This window comes from Haemaphysalis longicornis, unplaced genomic scaffold, assembly GCF_048455015.1.
Source record: "Haemaphysalis longicornis isolate Haplotype H1 unplaced genomic scaffold, Haemaphysalis longicornis Haplotype H1 scaffold_7, whole genome shotgun sequence".
NCBI classification, from domain to species: domain Eukaryota; kingdom Metazoa; phylum Arthropoda; class Arachnida; order Ixodida; family Ixodidae; genus Haemaphysalis; species Haemaphysalis longicornis.
This window is the reverse complement of record NW_027526422.1, coordinates 9182026-9199511: the sequence shown is the minus strand read 5'-3', so window position 1 is coordinate 9199511 and position 17486 is coordinate 9182026. Positions and strand designations below refer to the sequence as shown.

The 17486-nt window shown below is 49.9% G+C and overlaps 1 protein-coding gene across 9 annotated transcripts in view; it reads left to right on the top strand.

Annotated features, from left to right (window-relative positions):
- Positions 1–17486, top strand: part of LOC144144445 (uncharacterized) — a 92303-nt gene that overhangs the window by 27863 nt on the left and 46954 nt on the right. For 7 of the 9 annotated variants that reach the window (XM_077675885.1, XM_077675888.1, XM_077675886.1 and 4 more), the window contains exon 1: positions 9853–10235. The exons of the other annotated variants lie outside the window; for them this stretch is intronic. In XM_077675885.1, coding sequence (XP_077532011.1) covers positions 9868–10235 — 368 coding nt within the window. In that variant the 5' untranslated portion in view covers positions 9853–9867. Of the gene's footprint in view, positions 1–9852; positions 10236–17486 lie in introns of those variants that run through there. 9 annotated transcript variants of the gene reach the window in all.

The following is a 17486-nucleotide window of genomic DNA, read 5'->3' as shown; positions in this document are numbered from 1 at the left end:
CCATATGACCGTATCCCCGGCGTAGAACGGCGCGTATTGACGGCAGCCAGTAAGAACATAAGGCGTGCATCCACACAGTGGGGCTATCGTTTTGTGACGTGTGCAGAAAGGAGGAAACACGACACGGGTGGAAGTCAGTCTGCGTACAAATGCCCGCTGAGCGCGTTCTCGCAAACGCTTTACAAGGCAAGTCTGCGTTCGATCGGCCAACTTCGCGTTGCAGCCGAGTCGTTCACTCACTCACCCGCCGTTTACCGTGATGCACGCAAACGCTCGCGAAAATTTACCAGTATAGCGTCCGCTCGCGTGCCCAATTCAAGCGCTTATTTTTTCGCGCATTCTACTCGACCTCGGTGGCTTTTATCGACCCCGCGCCACGCGTTCACTGTTCCAAATTCAGTGTGTAGGAGTCGCGTACCTCTACTGCCGCCGTATTGATAGTTCCGGCATTGGTGGTGGTGTTTCGAATGCGGTAGCCGCGCGACCTAGTTTAATCGAACGTCCGCCACTCGCGCAGGAAGCGACTAGTGTGAGGGAGGTCTCCTGCCCCGCAGACCCCGCTTTGCCAAGGTCTCACGCACGGAAACGGAAACTTTTATATGAGCGCCGAGTTTGAAAGTTTGAGAGTGCCGGGTCGCCTTCGCAGGCGAGCGCAATTTAGCGCTCGTTTACGCGCCCCCTTGCGCATGCGCAGCTGCGTCATGTTTGGAGGTCGGTACGGTCGGTACACACCGAGTGATCGTTCTCGTGTGCAGGACCGGTGTGCCACGCTTGACGGGGTCGGTTAGGTGTTGAGTGACGCCTCGATTGATTCGTTGTGCGTTGGATGGTCGAACAAGTGAACACTGCATTCAGCGGCTATCGGCAGCAATTTAAACGTCCCGGAATCGCGTGCGCTGGGGGAGGTAGGGGGTAGGCAAATCACATGAGGCAGTGTTTCTGAAATGGGGTTTCTGGGCTCCAGGGGGCCAGCGGGTGCCTTTCGGCGGTCCGTGCAGCCCTCCCCGAAATCACCCCCCCCCCCCCCCTTTTTTCATTATTTTCTCCTCTTTGCCAAACTTTGCTGGCAATGCAAAAAGATGGCTTTGCTGCATGACTTGCATGTCTCTCCGCGTAGCACATCCTTTAAAGGGACAGACAACCGATTTTTGTCGAGCATATTTTCTTTATCCAAAATTATAGGGCATCACTTAAAACACCGTAACCCGAAACGATTATGCTGACAGTGCCTTAGAACATTTTAAGTGGGAATTTTTAGATCTACCAGCCATACGTGTTCCGCCAAACGGAGTGCTGGCAACCATGCCAGTGAGCTGTGCGGGAACCTACGTTTAACTGCACGTGAGATTAAAAGAGTTGTTTAAAACTCACTTCCGGTTAAAACACCAATAATGTGCAAACTTTCCTATTCCTTCATGCGGTTTTTGAACCACACGCTGAGATCGACGGAGTCTAGTTTGGGCACGTAAGGCAGTGTCGCGTTTAGACGCTACATGGCGCCACCTTTCAGACTTCAGAAATTTTAGTGCAAGATTAAAACTATTTCCTCCTGTTTATTTATAAATTCCCTGCGGTTACCTCAGCTCATAAAACGCTGACTTTCATATGAGCTAGAGGACATGCACTCCGCAAAAATCGGTTGTCTGTTCCTATAACGTTGGCTTCTTGCATAGCATGCCAGCGATGCGGAAAAGCCAGACACAAAAAGGCAGCATATTGGTGTTAGGGTGGTAAGTGTTCTGATCAAGATAAATCATCGTGGGGACCTCGTCAATTTTGCAAGATAGAAATTGGTCCAAGGCACACTTATGGTCGAGAACCATTGACCTAAGAGATTCGGGAAGGTTCCAGGGAGGGGTTGGTGACGCCCGGACAGGGGTTCGTTCGCCTGGGGCAGCTAAATTTCTTTTTTGTCTTCTTCTAGTGGATATCCGCGTATTATAAAGGATAATAATAAAAAAAGCCAGACATCTGGTTTTCTCGCAGCCATGGCGGGCGTTCCGCCTTCCCGTACGCGCACAACGTGCAGCTTTTTAGAACTCTGTACTGAATGCGGTCGTGGGGCGATCGTGACTTCTGAACAATGTGTGACGTCGACGTATGTAGGGGCCAATTAGAGAGCGCCAGTTGGCGTCTCTTACAACTTTCGCGTACCACTTGTGTCTTTCCCGCTTACGATACGCTATATACAGTCTATAGAGGGGAAGAATATAGGGGGCTTCATCCCGCTCATTATGTCGTCTTGGCGTCGTTATTACTCTATTGTTGCGCGTACTTGCCCGCCGGTCGAGCCTCCCTCTTTCCTAAATTGTTTTTCGGACCGCCGTCGTCGGGACTGCACATTATGGGTCAGTAACGGTAACCTTCCAGTCTACTCGCTCGCGGGGCCTCACTTTTCTCGTGCTTGCGACGATATCGATATCCATGCCGGTTTAATAGCGAATGGGCATTTACTGCCGCGCACTCGCAAAAGCGTCTCGAGGCAAGTTGGAGGGCATTAGACTTTTAGAGTGCACTTGAACTTTAAGCCTGGACACGGCTGTAGAAATGCCGCTGCCCAGTAAGAGTTAATTCTCAAAAACCGAGCTTTTCTTTTTTCTTTTTTTGCGATGCAGAACGCTGTGAGCGAACCACGCGTCGAGCTAGCAGTGCTTGTTCATGATCACTTGTTTGCGCAGGTGGCTTGGGAAAGCGTTGTGTTTGACACGAGACGGGGAAAAGAGATTGTAGAAGCTATTTATCACTTCGTCACCTTGCTTGTTCGCTTCGCTCTACAAGGGCCGCTCGCTTACGCCCCGGTTTCACGAAAAGTCGCACATCTCGACTGCCCTTTGTGCGAAACTTTTCCGCTGTTGGGGGGCCATTACAGCGGCAATCTAGTCTGCTTCACAGCGCACCCGCTCTTCGTGTATTTTGTTGTTCTTTTGTTTTTTGTTTTTACTCGGAGAGCTCGGCAGGCAACCAGCCACATACGTGTAATGAATGGAATTGGGGAGGGGAGGCAATGCTGCGCAAAGAGATTGGAAGAAGCTCAAGTGAGGGCACAAGTCGACCACAGTGTCCTTTCACACAGTACCCACTTTCTGTTCTTTGCGCGAAAACTTCGCTTGATTGTGATCGCGAGCCATTCATTTGCCGACGTGCCGGTGGTCTCCTTTCTGTCCCTGTCCGAAGAAAAAAGAAAAAAAAAACGGAAGAACGGAGAGCCGAATAATGTGCAGGGAGACAAGTGCTTCTGTCCCGAAAAGGGGAGAAGAGAACGGCGGGGAGGAATCGCTCTGACGTGCCTTTTTTGTCCAGCACTGTTTTGTGGTGTACATTAAGCTGTCTTTGGGCCTGTTGCACTTTCACGACTTTGTGACTTGTTCTGTCAGCGTGTTTCTCCTCCTTAACGGTGCGCCATATTTACTGTTTGCAATTTGGTTGTGCCGGATTAACGTCTTGCCCGCATCGGGTTGCAAATTAGCCGTGCCTGCGTAATATCCGCGCCGCATCTCATTGTTTGGGCGTGGAGCCCAACTAGGGCCGATTTCGTGGGCTGCTGCTAGAACTCGACGCGTAATCGCCTGAAAGTGAGGGAGCTTATTGTAGTCCCTTTTTTTGTATGGATGGGGGGGCACCTTTGTCGCCTGGAGGGATAACCTGGCTATCGCTAGACGCTGAATCGCCACTTTCCCGTCTTGGCGAAAACTTTGGCTTGTGCTACCTTACTTGCGTCGTTCTTTTGCTTGACCTGCCGCGTGCTTTCGATTACAGTGGATGGTAACGTCGCCTGAAGATACCAGGTTTCGAACCTTGCTCTGCTTTTTTTACAAGCCCTATATAGGTAGAATTCCTCGAAAGCGTATTTTACGATAAGAATGAACCTATTCTATCTCACCCTTAAAAGTTTGTCGCTCTGTGGCAGAAGAATTGCACCAACCTAATGCGATTATTAAGCGTGGGCTTGCTTTGCAGTTTCTGCCTGCGCCGTTGTAAATCGTACATCAACGGTACAATTATGTGATCATATAACTGCTCAGCTGTACTAGTTACCCTCGCTGGCAATTATTTCGCAACCTTCTCCGCAGCATGGCTGCTCTTGCTGGGGAGCACCCTTTAATGGGGCTGATGATGATGGTAGTGCCTCTGATGACGATGACGATGATTGCGGCGCGGTCGCGATGAACGGATATGAAGGAGCATTTGTAAATGAAGGCTGGGATGGGCAAAGAAGCATTTACTTCCCTTTTCACTGGACGCGACGCGGAGCGTTAACGTGAATTTCAAAGATTGCGCCTCGTGGCATGGGTCAGTAGTAGGATGTGGCACGGACTGCTGAACCTACGCCGTGCTTTATCGAGCTAAACTCGGCGTGCGTGGAAGTAAAAAAAAAAACCAACATTGCAAGCCGCAAGTTTGCGTTCTGTAAAGCGTGCTTCGTGCAAGGCAGTGCGTGTGTGCGGCCAAGACACGAGTTATTATTTTTTTTTGTTTTACATGTTTGGTTTAAATCTTCGTCACGCACTTCAATATGGCGAAGTGTGGAATGGCAGTGAAGTATAAAGTGGAATGAAACAGCCTCTTCAGTGGGACGAACCATCAATCCGAGCTCTTAATTCGGGCCCCGTATAGTTATTGTGCAAACACGCCCCGCGAATCCATCGCGGCTATTGTCCTTCTGTGGCGCTCGACAGTTTTCCCTTGCGTCGCGTTTCCAAGCTGTCTAGGAGAACGAACGTTTCACGCTGGGGAGAGTGTGCTACGGCGCGTTGGGCGCCCGACTCGCATTCTTTTCAAGGCGTGGCATTTCCAACTTGTTTTTCGCGTTGGCGGTTTTTTTTTTTTTATTGCTGTCACTGGCGTAACGCAGTTGGGTAGTTCTTCCTCCTTACTATAGGAAACTCTTCGGACACCCCTCTATTTTTAAAATTTTCTACGTGTAGTGCTCGCTTGACCGGAAAGAGTACCTTGTTGCAGTAGTTGCGAGTCCACGTGGGGCCTAGCTGGACATCCTCCAGTAAAAAATCGCAGGGAAAGTGTCGAAGCGTTTGTTAAGAATAGCACCCGCTTTATGTACATCTGCAGTGCTTGAAAGAAGCTCATTGCAATTCACGCATGCAACTGTAACGGGTCAATTTGGGGGTAGGGGGACGGGGTAAAGGTTAGACACTACCCGTGACGATTTTTGTGTACGCACGTGTGCGCGTTTATTTTGGATCATCATGGAATCGCCCGACGCCATCATTGGTCGTTACCAAACTATAGCCTAAGCAAACATTTAAATAATTGTGAATAACAAGGCAAAGCTGCTGCTCTAAACAACAAGGAGCGTACACTGCGCAGTGTTTCATTGGATTCAGTTCCGCTGCACTAATCGGAGTCGAGTGCCAAGACGTGTTGCTGTGATCAACACCGAGTCGAAACAAGGCACCCGCCGGCTGACCTCGCCAAGCTATCGGCGAGAGACACGCTATCTGATTGCAACCTGCGTGCTGTCGCATTCTTTTCCTTTTTTGGTCAGTATCGTCGTTACGGTGACCGTCCTTTGATGAACTTCTGAGTCGGTGTGGCCGCGATGTATACACGCGCGCGTTGGAGAAGTGTGATCGGCGGTCGTTCTCGGGTCACGCAGACCCGCTGGCGGAAGTAGCCTGTGTGCTGCGCTTCCGCTTCCTCTTGCGACGTCCACTGCCGCCTGTGGTAATTGATGACCGCGGCGTGAGTGCCTTGTCGCGCGCGCGCGAATGTCATGGGCCGGACGAAGACCGATGCGCCGCCGTCGTCGCGTGACTTGGAGCTCCTTGGTCCGTACCCAGCTGTGACGAGGGGGCCGGGAGTGGCCATCACGCCGCCGCCTCCGACAGTTGGTGGCCCCTTCTCGATCTTGTTTACATTGCGTGGCCCCTGACTTGGTTGTCTTGTGCGTGTGCTTCGCGCTTTTTTTTTTTTTTGTACTGGGCATGGTAAGCATGAGCGGGGAAATGTGCTTGCTTAGTGCTCGAAACTCTTGTAATATACAAGGTTTAGAAGAAAACACAGACGCGCGCACGCGCACAGCGCGCACACGCACACGCGCATGCACGCACACGCACTCACAAAGACGACACGATCGGCTGATGTAGTATATCCGTTATTCGTATTTCGCCAGTTTGTCGGGGTGGCTTGCTTGCTAGTGAACTTTTCGAGTTGACGATTTTTAAAGGAAAGAAATGTGGTTTCTTTTTTCATATAAATAATGTGCCTAAGACGTGTCTTCGTTCCTTGCCTTCATTGTTTTGGCCTGCTGTTCAGTTATCGATGGGTAACGGTAGCTGAAGAGACTATCTGAACAGATAGGTGAACAGGCAGTGTTGATGCATTTTTTAGCACCCGGGCAAAGCTTCGGGAGAGTTTTCGAAAGAAGCCGTTGTCCAAAGCTTCCTGGCGTGCTGTATCGAGCACGGCAGTCGCGGCAATTGGGCCATCCGAAACACTTTTTTTTTTTTCTCTCAGCTTCCGGCGCGGCGTGTACGGTTCCTTTGTCCGACTTCGAAGTCCTCCCTCTCCTTTGTGCCTGCTCCGCGCAATCACGCTGACTTCTCGCGACGCGTGTCGCGCTCGGCAGCCGGCACGCGACTCCCCTTCGCCGTTCTCCATCCCCACCCGCAGAGCGCATGCGCGATGGATGCTGCGCGGACACCCCCTCCTCCTCCTCCTCCGTTTGTGGAGGCAGCCGCTTCTCGCGTGTCCCGGAATTGGCTGGTTAGGGGTTTTGCGTGGGCGCAGAGTGGCTGGCGTTGCTTTCCCGCTGGCGGCTTCTCCCCCTCGCCTCCCCCTCTCCCCAAGATGGCGTGGGAGGAGGGAAATTGGCTTCCCGACTCTCCCGATCCGGGAGTCGCCGGTGAAAGTTCTCCCCGAAGCGCGCCTGCGGCGGCTGTGTCGGCCGCGCTTGGCGTCATGTTGCCGGCTGCACCGGCACGCTTCGTCCGTCTCCATCGACAGCCACGTCTTCTCAGAGCGTCACCACGCGGCTTATCGCTGGTTTGGGGTGGACGTTTCCTCGCGTGGACCACCACAGTCACTCCGGCACAGCACCGGTGCGATCCCGAAAGAAGCTCGGCGACTGCTACCACGCAACGCTTACGTTAAAAAACTGCTCCATCACCAAGGGACACTGACGACCTTCTGGACACGTCTTGAGAAGGGAATCAGTTTTCTTCCCCAGCCCCCAAAAGACGCGCCGTGTTAAGGTTAGTGCATTCGTTGAGGTGCTGTGAGGTGAACTCCCTGCGCGTGCGGCCTATAGTTCACGCATTCGCCGGTTTTCGACCCTCATTTGCTCGAATCACGACAAATGGCTCGCGATTCTTTGATGGGCTGTTTGTCTGGGTAAAATTTAAAAAAAATACATTGCGAATCGCGTCAGTGGCCGAGTTTCATTTCCAGCTTTTCTTTTTCTCCCTTTCATTCCGCATTGTTGATTTTCCTTTTGTTTTCATGGAGGCAGTGTGACGCTGTTTTCTCCTGTCGTTTTGACGCCTTGCGCTTGCACTTGCCTCAGATGCTTTCGCGGCCTTGGTCTGTCGTGTGTCAACACTTCACCGTGCGGAGTCCGCAACAATGGGTCGTCGGCCCCCGTTGAGTCAGCCTGTTGGGAGTTCGTAAGCGTTCATTGGTGGTTTTATAAGTGGAGGGTTTTTTTTCTTGTGAGGGCAGTTTGTGAATGTTTGAGGGTTTCGAATCCGCAGTGTTCAATCCCCGGGCCAACCTTCCGCTATTAAACAGAAATATCGAGGTTTTGCCGTCTTCCGTTTGGATTGATGTGTTCGCGGCGTCGTTTTTTGAGTTCGTCGACAGTTGTCTCTGCGAAGCACACCATTATTTTTGTGAGACCAGAAGTTTGGAGACGTACGAAGCCGTAAATTTTTTCGAATTTTGGGATTCCCTCGTGAAATGGATCTCTCTCCGAACCGTCTCTGCTCTGCCGAGGGAAGCCCTTCGTGCTTGCATATGGAAGAATGTTGGAGTTGCGAGTATGAGCGAAGGAGTGTGGTTGTATGAGCAAGTAGGGCGCGAGAATTTTTATTGTTCAGCGTTCGAATCCTCCATGCTTCAGATTCGCTTCTCGAAGGTCGCTGCAACGATGCTCGTTGATATTGTTTCGGGACTCTGTCTCGCGTTGCTGTCACGTGTCGGGTGCGTCTCATCGTTGTCTCCACATCGGAGCGACGTCCTAATGTCGTAACGCCTTTGTGTGGTCCGAAGCGCATCATTAAGTCTTCCATTAGGGGCGGGCGTCAGCTGCCGAGTCATGTAGCAGTCGGCCGTTAAACCCGCACCCTTGCAACCAAGTCTTCCACTTTTCAAGCCTTCACAAGTTCGCTAAGCTCGCGATCAAAACTTCCGCATACGGATCGCCTTATTAAACGCTTTTTGTCGCCTCGCTTGTGCGCCGTGCTCTGTGTCGAATCGCTCTCTTTTTTGCTCGTGATAGCGTTGTTGTCCAATTGTTGTTGTGTAGCTTGCGTGTCGGGTAACTCTGCCGTTAATTCGCGGTGGTCACCGAGAATCCACTGTCTTCCATTGTACGCTCATCTATACACACTGTTCTTGAAAGAGGAAAACCTTATAGCAAGGCCTAACTGTCGCAAACGTATCTGCGGCTGTATCGCAATTGTCAGTCTTCCAGTGTAGCTGTATCATTGTATCGGTGCGTTTGGTCGTCGTTGTGCTTCAGGGCGAATAATTGTTGTTTTTGTCGTGACGTCGTCCGGTGTTCGGAGTTGTTAGCATCCGTTTCTACGGCAGTGTAATCTTTGTCAGTACTGTTTTTCTCGTAACAAGTCTTCCATAGCTTTACAGCTAGTGAAGTGAAGAGTATTTGCACATTATTCTTACTGAGTAGCAGAAACGTATTCCGTTGTAACGGTCATTGTACTGGTTATACCTTGACGTAGACTATACCATATCTGACTTTCTTGCGTATAAATGTGAAAATATAAACACCGTTTCATTATATTCATAGACGTGTGGCGTAATTAGTGATTTCGTGAAGAAAGCGCCGACGCAGGCCTATTTCGTTTTACTTTCCTGATCTTCCGATCACGATTTGTAGACCTAAGGCGCTAAATAGCTCCTGTCTTCCAGCGGAATTGTATTTGTGGCGTGTAGTGTTTGTTCCGGGCGTCGTGCCTGCAAATTTGAATTCAGGTCGACTATCCCATCTGTCGTCGGTCGCCTGGTCTCCAGGGTGCTCGGCGAACGTCGGTGACCGCGTTAGTTCCATTCACGCTCTTGTGCAGTTCTCGTCAAGTACCGTGCATGTGAAAGTTGTCACAGTCCCGTTGTGTAAGTGTCTTGTCGTCGTCCTCGCAATTTGTATCGGATACACTCCTGGCTCTTTCGCTCACACGTTTCGGCCGACTTCGCTGGAAGATACTTTTCCACTTTTCAGCATCGTTCTTCGAGCCTGGTTCGGTCGCTTAAGATTCTAGTTTTTTTCTTTGTTCTTCGTAGAATATCAGTGTTTATTCACACAGCTTGCAAGCGGCTTCGCCTCTGTGCGGCGTGGCAGATGACTTTTGATGTACACAGGCGTTGTCGCTCTTATTCAGATAACCAGAACAAGTTTCAAAACCGGCCCAAGTATTGGTGTCCAGACATATTCAGCAGTTCGAACTGACCTCGAGAAATAATACTCATAGAGAGGGAAGAATTTGCGTTTCTCCACGCCCTAAGACTCTCAAAAGGCCGACGCCAAAGGCGAGGACTCTAGGAGAGGAGACGGGACAAGTACACAAGACGCTCACGAAGGTCCGCCACGGGAGCAAACCGTCGCAGTCATCGAAAGTCGTTCGAGTGTGTACACGCACAAGACCGCGCGCAGGAACAGAGCCGTTGAAAATTATGTACGCGGATGGAGAAGAAGGCATTGTCTGTTCGTTCCGCGGCACGGCTCGTCTGCTGCCGGCGAGCAGCCGCCGCGTGTCGACGTCCATCCCTCCGGCCAAGCGGGGAGTCCCTTCCACCGATGGAAGCGAGCTGTTCCGAAGGCTGTGGAAAGGCACGATCCGGGCCCTCCTGCAGGCGTCGCCGGGTTCGGCCGCCAGGCTGGCCAAGGGCTCTGCTAACGCGCCCTGCAGCAGACGACCCAGGACGTGGTCGTCGTCTGCCAGCCTTCAGGGGACGGCGCGCGCGGCTACGAGCCCTGGTGGCGAGGGTGCGGCTGCTTGCCAGCAGCACCACCATCGCGTTCTCCTGCGCAGCGTTGTTAGGTGAGTATACGGGAAGGTGCTGCCCTGGTGGTTTCAGCTCTAGTGCCAGTGAGCGAGCTACAACGGGACTGTATACCCTTGGCTGCGTCGCCGACCAGGACAGAGCCTTTGTGGTGCGAACGGCCGCACCAAACTGAAAGGCTAGACCCGTCAGAAGCCAGAGCGGAGCCAAATCAAGGGATAGCCGATATCATCATATGCCAACTTCGGCATGCGTTTTCGTTTACAGTGGACAGCTTTAAATTCTTTAAGGGAATGCCGCTATGTCTGATTGGGGATAGTTGGGGCCCATCTTGGTTCGCGGTGCGCGCGCGTCTTGTCGGCTGAGACGTGGGTATGACGTGACGGGTTTCCGGCAGTGGCGTTGTCGCCATGGTTCAAGCCGTATGCTCCCTTGTTTTGACGACGGGCGGCAACACACGTGGCTGGAGAACGGGCTCAGGGTGTGAGCTTGCGTGATTCATCTAGTGAATTTGGAAATTCAAAAGTTTAATGTGATGAAGTGAACAGGTCAATGAGATTGGCTGTCGCGCTTCCTGAATTAGTGCGATAAGTTGCATTGATTCTGCGCATTGTTTGTCGCTTTTTCTAGCGTCGCTCGTTGTAAAGCCGAATTGAGCTCTTGGGTTTCAATAGGGAGCGCATGGTTTCAAAAAGCGGCTGAATCTTGTTCTCCAGTAAGAATGCACGGAAATTACATCACGTTTTATCAGTATACGCTAGTTTATCACTGTAGCCTTGTCAAGTTTTATTAAGCCTCTTGTGGGCTAGTAACGTTTGAACGTCTTTTAAATCGAAGTTCGTAAATGACGTTAGTTTCTCTTTGCTCGCCGCCTCCCGGAGTGCCCCGTGGAGGAAAAGGGCTCTGACGGTTAGTGTAGGGTAAAACAAAATGCATCACGTTTGACCGCTGTAAATATAGTCAGTAACTGTGCGGAATTTAACAGAGCGTGCTAACCTATGGACGCTTTCAGTCGCCGTTTGAAATAGCTTCCTTTTGCGTTAGGCAACAGATGCCCACCGGACTTGCATGATACGGAGGTATGGCGAAGCGCGGGGAAATGCGCTAGATATGTCATGCAGGCTCCCATTTGTTTCAGATAATACAAAGAACTGTCACACGTGTGGAATGTTTTTTTTTTTTTTTTTTAACACGAAAGTGTTTTATTCCGGGGTACGCAAATCTATGAGTGACGTCATATTCGTCACGGAAGTGACGCCAGTACAACGAAGCAAACGGCCTGTAAAGGATGCACCCCTGCACACAGGGTCTTCTTGCGGGGAAGCAACCTTTAGAACCAAAGAGTACGTTATACGTAGGGTTGTTCGTTTGCGGGTTTTATATCTTAACACGAAATTGTTCTACGCCGGGATACACCAAGATTTCACTGACGTCATATCCGTCACGGAAATTACACCAGTGCAGCTTTGCCGAAGCGACCGGCCAGCAGGACGTCGCTCGCCAAGCATGCCCACAAGACAGCAGCCGACCCGCAAATCATGCTCAGCTGCAGATTTGGGTGCACATTTAACTTTCGTGTTTAAATTTCGGATCTGCCGAGGGCCGCGAGAAAACTGCTTGTTTTCCTTAGTTTCCTGTGATAGCGTTTTCGACATACAATGCTTTGATGGGATTGGCCGGTGACTTGAAGCACTGCCATCTTTCCAGAACATTAATTCCACTTTCTCTGTTAAACTGTGACTTGCTCAGTGCAAGAGGAAGATAAGGAAAAGACGCGCTTGACGCCGTCCGAATCGTTTCTTTTGTGTAGTCGCGCGAGGCCGAAGAAAAAAGCCGGCCGACTTTTTGTTTTTTCTTTGCTTGTTTTTTGTTTGTTTGTGCAATTTTTTGGGCGTATCATTTGTTCGGTTTGACGTAATCGCTCAAAAACTTGGAGAAAAAAAAAGAATGAAGAAAATAAAGATACACGCTGCCGTCGTTCCCTTGATGTGTCTGGCCAGGGCCCAACGTTTCGTCCTGTTCATGGGATTTTCGAAAACGACTCTCTTATCACCGCTCTCACCGGTGGCTGAGCGCGATACCGCCAGCTGGTCGAGTGGGTTTCTCTTCGGTCTGTGCGGATAAATGGGCGCACTTTTTCCCGTTTCGATTCTGCTGGCACGAACCAAGACCGAGAAGTAGACAGGTAGAAATTGAGCGTGGTCGCTTAACGGTGCCACGTACTTCTTACAAATCGGTTCTGTGAAGAAAGACCGTGAAGGTTTCTGTTTGACCGCGTCTGTCGGTGTGGGTAGTGTTATCATGAGTGCCTGTATTTTTGTCTTCTGTTCTCCGTAGAGCTATCGCTGATTATATCAAACTTTTCGAGCAGGAATTCGTAAAAAAAAAAGGGGTCCTTTTTTATTATATATCGCTGCAATCGTGTTTGTCGGGAAATTATTCTTACATCGAGGAATCTACAACCTTTGGTTAAGTGAGCGCACTTTAAATTTCCCTGTTACGCCCCCACCATCGTGATTGAAGAGCAGCCATAGGAAAAAAAAAGGGCAGTCATAGCCCTGGTTTCATGCCGAAAGGCCCGGACCAACAGAAACATGCAATTAGACCCAGTGCAACCAGCGAACCCGCGTTGTCGCCGCGCATGCGCGGCCGTGGTACCTTCTTCTCTTGTTCTTGGCTATAAAAACCCTCCCTCGAAGGAGGAGTATTGGGCTAGAAATCGACAACCTTTCGACTGAAGCAAAGTAGAGTCGTTTTCATGGCCCCCTTAGTGCGCGGGTCGGTGAACGTGCATCTTGTGCAGAAATGGCTATTTCTACAAAAAAAAAAAAGACAGCGCCCTTCTAATCTGAGAGAGAGAGAGAGAGAGAGAGAGAGAGAGAGAGAGAGAGAGAGAGAGAGAGAGAGAGAGAGAGAGAGAGAGAGAGAGAGAGAGAGAGAGAGAGAGAGAGAGAGAGAGAGAGAGAGAGAGACTTTAGTAAGAGATGATGAGAGTATGTACAGTCTTTGTCAAAATTTTGTGGGCCACGGCAACCGTGGGGCGCGCGGCCAAGCAGGGGCGCTGCGCTTGCTGTCGTCGGCTGGTTACGCGGCTAAAGAGAGTGAGGAGAACTTTCGCGCTTCCTTTCGTAGTATGGCTGGCGCGATAAGTGCAGCGTGGCCGGTTTCTCAGAGCAGGCGCACTTCTCTTAAGCGCAGGCACTTTGCGCAGCACTTTTCACGCCGGGCACATTACTTGAAAAGCAAGAGCAAAAGTTCCCCTCGCTCTCTTTAGCCGCGCGACCAGTCGACAGCGGTAAGCGCAGCGCCCCTGCTCGGCAGCGCGCCTGCTCCGGCCACGGTCGCCGTGGCCCACAAAATTTTGACAAAGACTGTACATGTTCGGGATATTTAGTCCAAGACTCCGTTTAAGCCAAGACGTGTTCAGTCTGGTTACCGCGAAGAGAAGAGTAAGCCGGGGTCCATATGATTATTACGTGCTTCTGCACGGGTCGTTGGAGAAGAACCCCGAGCGCGTTGCTTCGAAATTCTACCGACTTCGTAAGCTCGGCAGGCTGCTTGACAATCAGTAATTATTACGTCGGTCTTTGTCTGGTCATCCTTCTACACAGAGTAGAGACATCTATAGCCCTTGGCCCTACTCTGTGCAGAAGGCTGACCAGCGACGCTGGGCGCAATCCAAGGAGAATGAATAAATGAATACGCTTTATTATAAAGGAGGCACGGAGCCCTTTGGGGGAAAGAGGGAAGTAAGAAGGGGATGAAGGGGGACACCACTAAAGTTCATTGTGGGATCATAGGTCCTTTCGTGGGCGTCTTCGTTCTTATGTGCCGCCTAAAAAACACTTGGTCAGGCCCGCTTTATACTGCTTTGTAGAGACCGCTCTCTAGTGCGTATCGGCCTATTGCTCCGAGTAAGGACGCGTCACTCCGCAAACTAAGAACAAACGCGTTTTGTTTCGTCCACTCCTTGGATTTGAATACGTTGGTTCTCGTTCGAATCCAAGGAGTGGACGAAACAAAACACGTTTGTTCTAAGCTAGCGATTGAACATGCTTCATAGCTAATTATGTGAATGAAACCTGGAAGGACTAGTAGTTTATTCTAGCGGACAAGCACCGGGCTACCCGTTCCGTTTCTCTCCCGCGTCGGAGGTTGATTGATTGTAGGGATTAAAGGAGCCATGAAGACAAAATACAAGTTGGGTTTATTAGAAAGACTGCTTAGTCCCGATAACAATGATACCAATATCATCGCAATCTTCGAACAAATAACGGATATATTAAAGAAAACGTGTGAAGCAGTCGCGACCCCCTAGCCAATTCCCCGCAACTTTTCTATGACGTCACGGAACCTTGTTTGTGCGATTGGCGGCTGCCTAACTGACCTGTCGCGACGACACATGACTAGACGTCTGTAATGGGGCCTCTAGTTCTATCTGACCGCATCACTTGAATGCTAACGTGCAGTTGACGCACTGAAAATTATGTTTTATTGTTGGCCCGTATGACGTCATTCTTGCTCATAACACGTCACTGTGGCGCAAAGTTTGAAAGTTTTTAAATACTTGCTTTTTTTGTTTAAAAAACCATCTTTTGTGGCTGTAATGGAGCTGAGTTGGATACTGAATCCTATTTCTTTCAAATTAAACGAAGTTGTATTTTCTCTTCATGGCTCCTTTAACGCGCCGACGCAACTCAGGCGATGAGGCGCGCCGTAGTGGAGGGCTCCGGATTAATTTTGACCACCTGGGGATCTTTAACGTGCGCCGAAATCTCGTACACACGGACGTTTTTTGCTTTTCGCCTCCGTCAGAAAAGCGGCCGCCGCGGCCGGGAATCGAACCCGCGTCCTCGTGCTCAGCAGCACAACGCCTTAGCCACTGAGCCACCGTGGCGGGTCCCGCGTCGGGGCATCTTACTGTTTGTGCAACACCAGCCCACGGCCAAAACGTCACTTTAGGAGCCCTTCAACAAAGGAACACAATACACCAGCTCTGGAGACGGAAAATTTCCTTTCTGCCGATTTTCCTGACCGACACGATATGGGGAAACCGAAACGTTAGCGAATTCAGTATAAAACGGAATAAGGTATGTGTCGGAAGATGACCAGTTTGGTCATTTGTTGAGGAAAAACGATGTCCGTGTGTAGCTAACTTGGGGTTTCGCGCTCGTGTACACGTCAATCCTGACGATTGCAAGAAAGCCCAGTTTGTTCCGATTTCCAAAACTGGAAAATTGCGCGACCCTTGCGAACGGTCGTCCAATTTGCGACCAGCATCCCATCCGAACTGTTCGAACGTATCGTTGACCTATCTGGCATCCAGCGTTATTTTCTGTTGTCATCACCATGGCTTCCGGAGGCTGTTGTCATGTGAAACACAATTGGCTGAATTCACACACTATTCTGCAATTTATGGACGAAAATATTTGAACTAACGCTACATTTTTGTATTAGATTTTTGTAGATGTTTCACCGTGTCCCTCATTTACTCGTATATCTCAGAATTGTTAATTTTCTCGCTAGAAAAATAAAAGAAAATCGCAAGCAGGTCACAAGCGCTAGCAACTATCATTTGCCCCTTTTTAACTTATTGTGGGGCGTCTCTAAGGGTGCCTGTCTATCCCAGTTCCCGTTTCTAGTAAGCACGAATGACTTACTTGCCCACTAATATTTTAATCAAGTTAGGACTTTTTGGCGATGGTTGAGTTTTAAGTTTTTGCCATCTGTGATCCGGACGACAGCACTGCTCTGCAAGAAGATTGCATTGCAACGTGCGATTACAAATCGCTCATGCCATTAATCCTTATTAAATGTGCGTTGATGTCATTGACCTGAAAAGGATGGCACATGGCACACCTACCGCATTAAGTCAGGGCTGATTAGCCCTGGCGGCTTCATCGTATAGATACCTGAGAGAGCATATGTTGTCGTCGCTGTCGTGGGCAAGCCGTTTGTTCTGAAGCTTCACGCCACTCGACTACGTGTGACGTAACTTAAAATTAGCTGCACGGTACACAGAAGAATGAGCTTATCTAACCTTTGTGCGGCCCGGACTCGGGGCATGCGAGTTTAATTTGGCGACCTTCACAAACTTACCCTACTAATTTGTTAGCAAGAGTCCAAGGCCGCACCATCCGTTTCGTTTGCTCTTACTATATCACCGTAAAAACACTGAAAGAATGACTGAACCTGCCGTCACTTTACTCACATTGCTCTTTACTCACGTTCTCTTTTTTTCTTTCTTTTTACTTTTGTCTACTTTATTATTATTATTTTTTTTTCATGTGTTACCGTTTCTGGGTCTGCCTTATCCACGCTTCTTTCAGTCGCCTTCATTCGCGAACATCAGCCACCTTATAGCACGAATCAGCGGCCCCTCTTCGCTTAACAACTCTTTCTTTTCCTATTCCATAACATGCGTGGAGAATAACCTACAATGCATAGAATAACCTGCCCGACAACGCAACCGCGTGCAGTGGCCGCCAAACTTTCTGCGACGACAATGTATACGGGCCATTTGGGAATAACTCCGCAACTGTTGTTTCCTTGTTATGATCATTGTTCGCGCAATGGTTACAGTTTGCACTGCGTTTCTTTCTGCATGAATTCGATCATGCCGTATATTATACCCTTATGCAATGCCTTGGTGCCTCTCGAGTGGAATAAATGAAATGAAAATCTTTTTCCAAGGAGCCGTTTTATACGTGCCCGTCTTGCTTGTGTCAGTAGATTTTATGCGTCATGAACTTCACTTGCTGTTAACTTAGCGGCCCTGCGAATACAGCAGTGCTACGTGTTCGATATAGCGTATAGGTAAACTCAGAGGGTTGCTGCATATGACGTGTATTGACGGCCATTTCCTCGAGGTAGGGCCGTACACACTTGTCGAGTTCCGTTAAGTTTTCCATTGGCGGCTGCTGCATGCCGTGGCTGTAGGGCGCAGCTGGCTGTCAGCTTTCGATCAGTGCTCGATATGCTCCGTTTTTCAATTCATAAACTGCGCGTGATGTGGGTATCGGTGCTGTCTCTTTTCAGTTTGCGTATGAGCAACGTCTCTAAGAGATGGAAAGCAAATATTTTACGGTTCTGCGCTCGTGGCCGAGGCGGCGGCAACATATAACCTGACGCACGCGTGGATCGTTTTGGGAAGTGTCTTACGTTCTTTTTAGGCGGCAATGGGCCTCGTTATAACCACTGAAACCGCCGTGGCCAAACATGGAGAATATTTCATATATATGTCAAAGATGCAGTACTTATTGCCAGTGCTATCCGGTCACTTGAAGGAA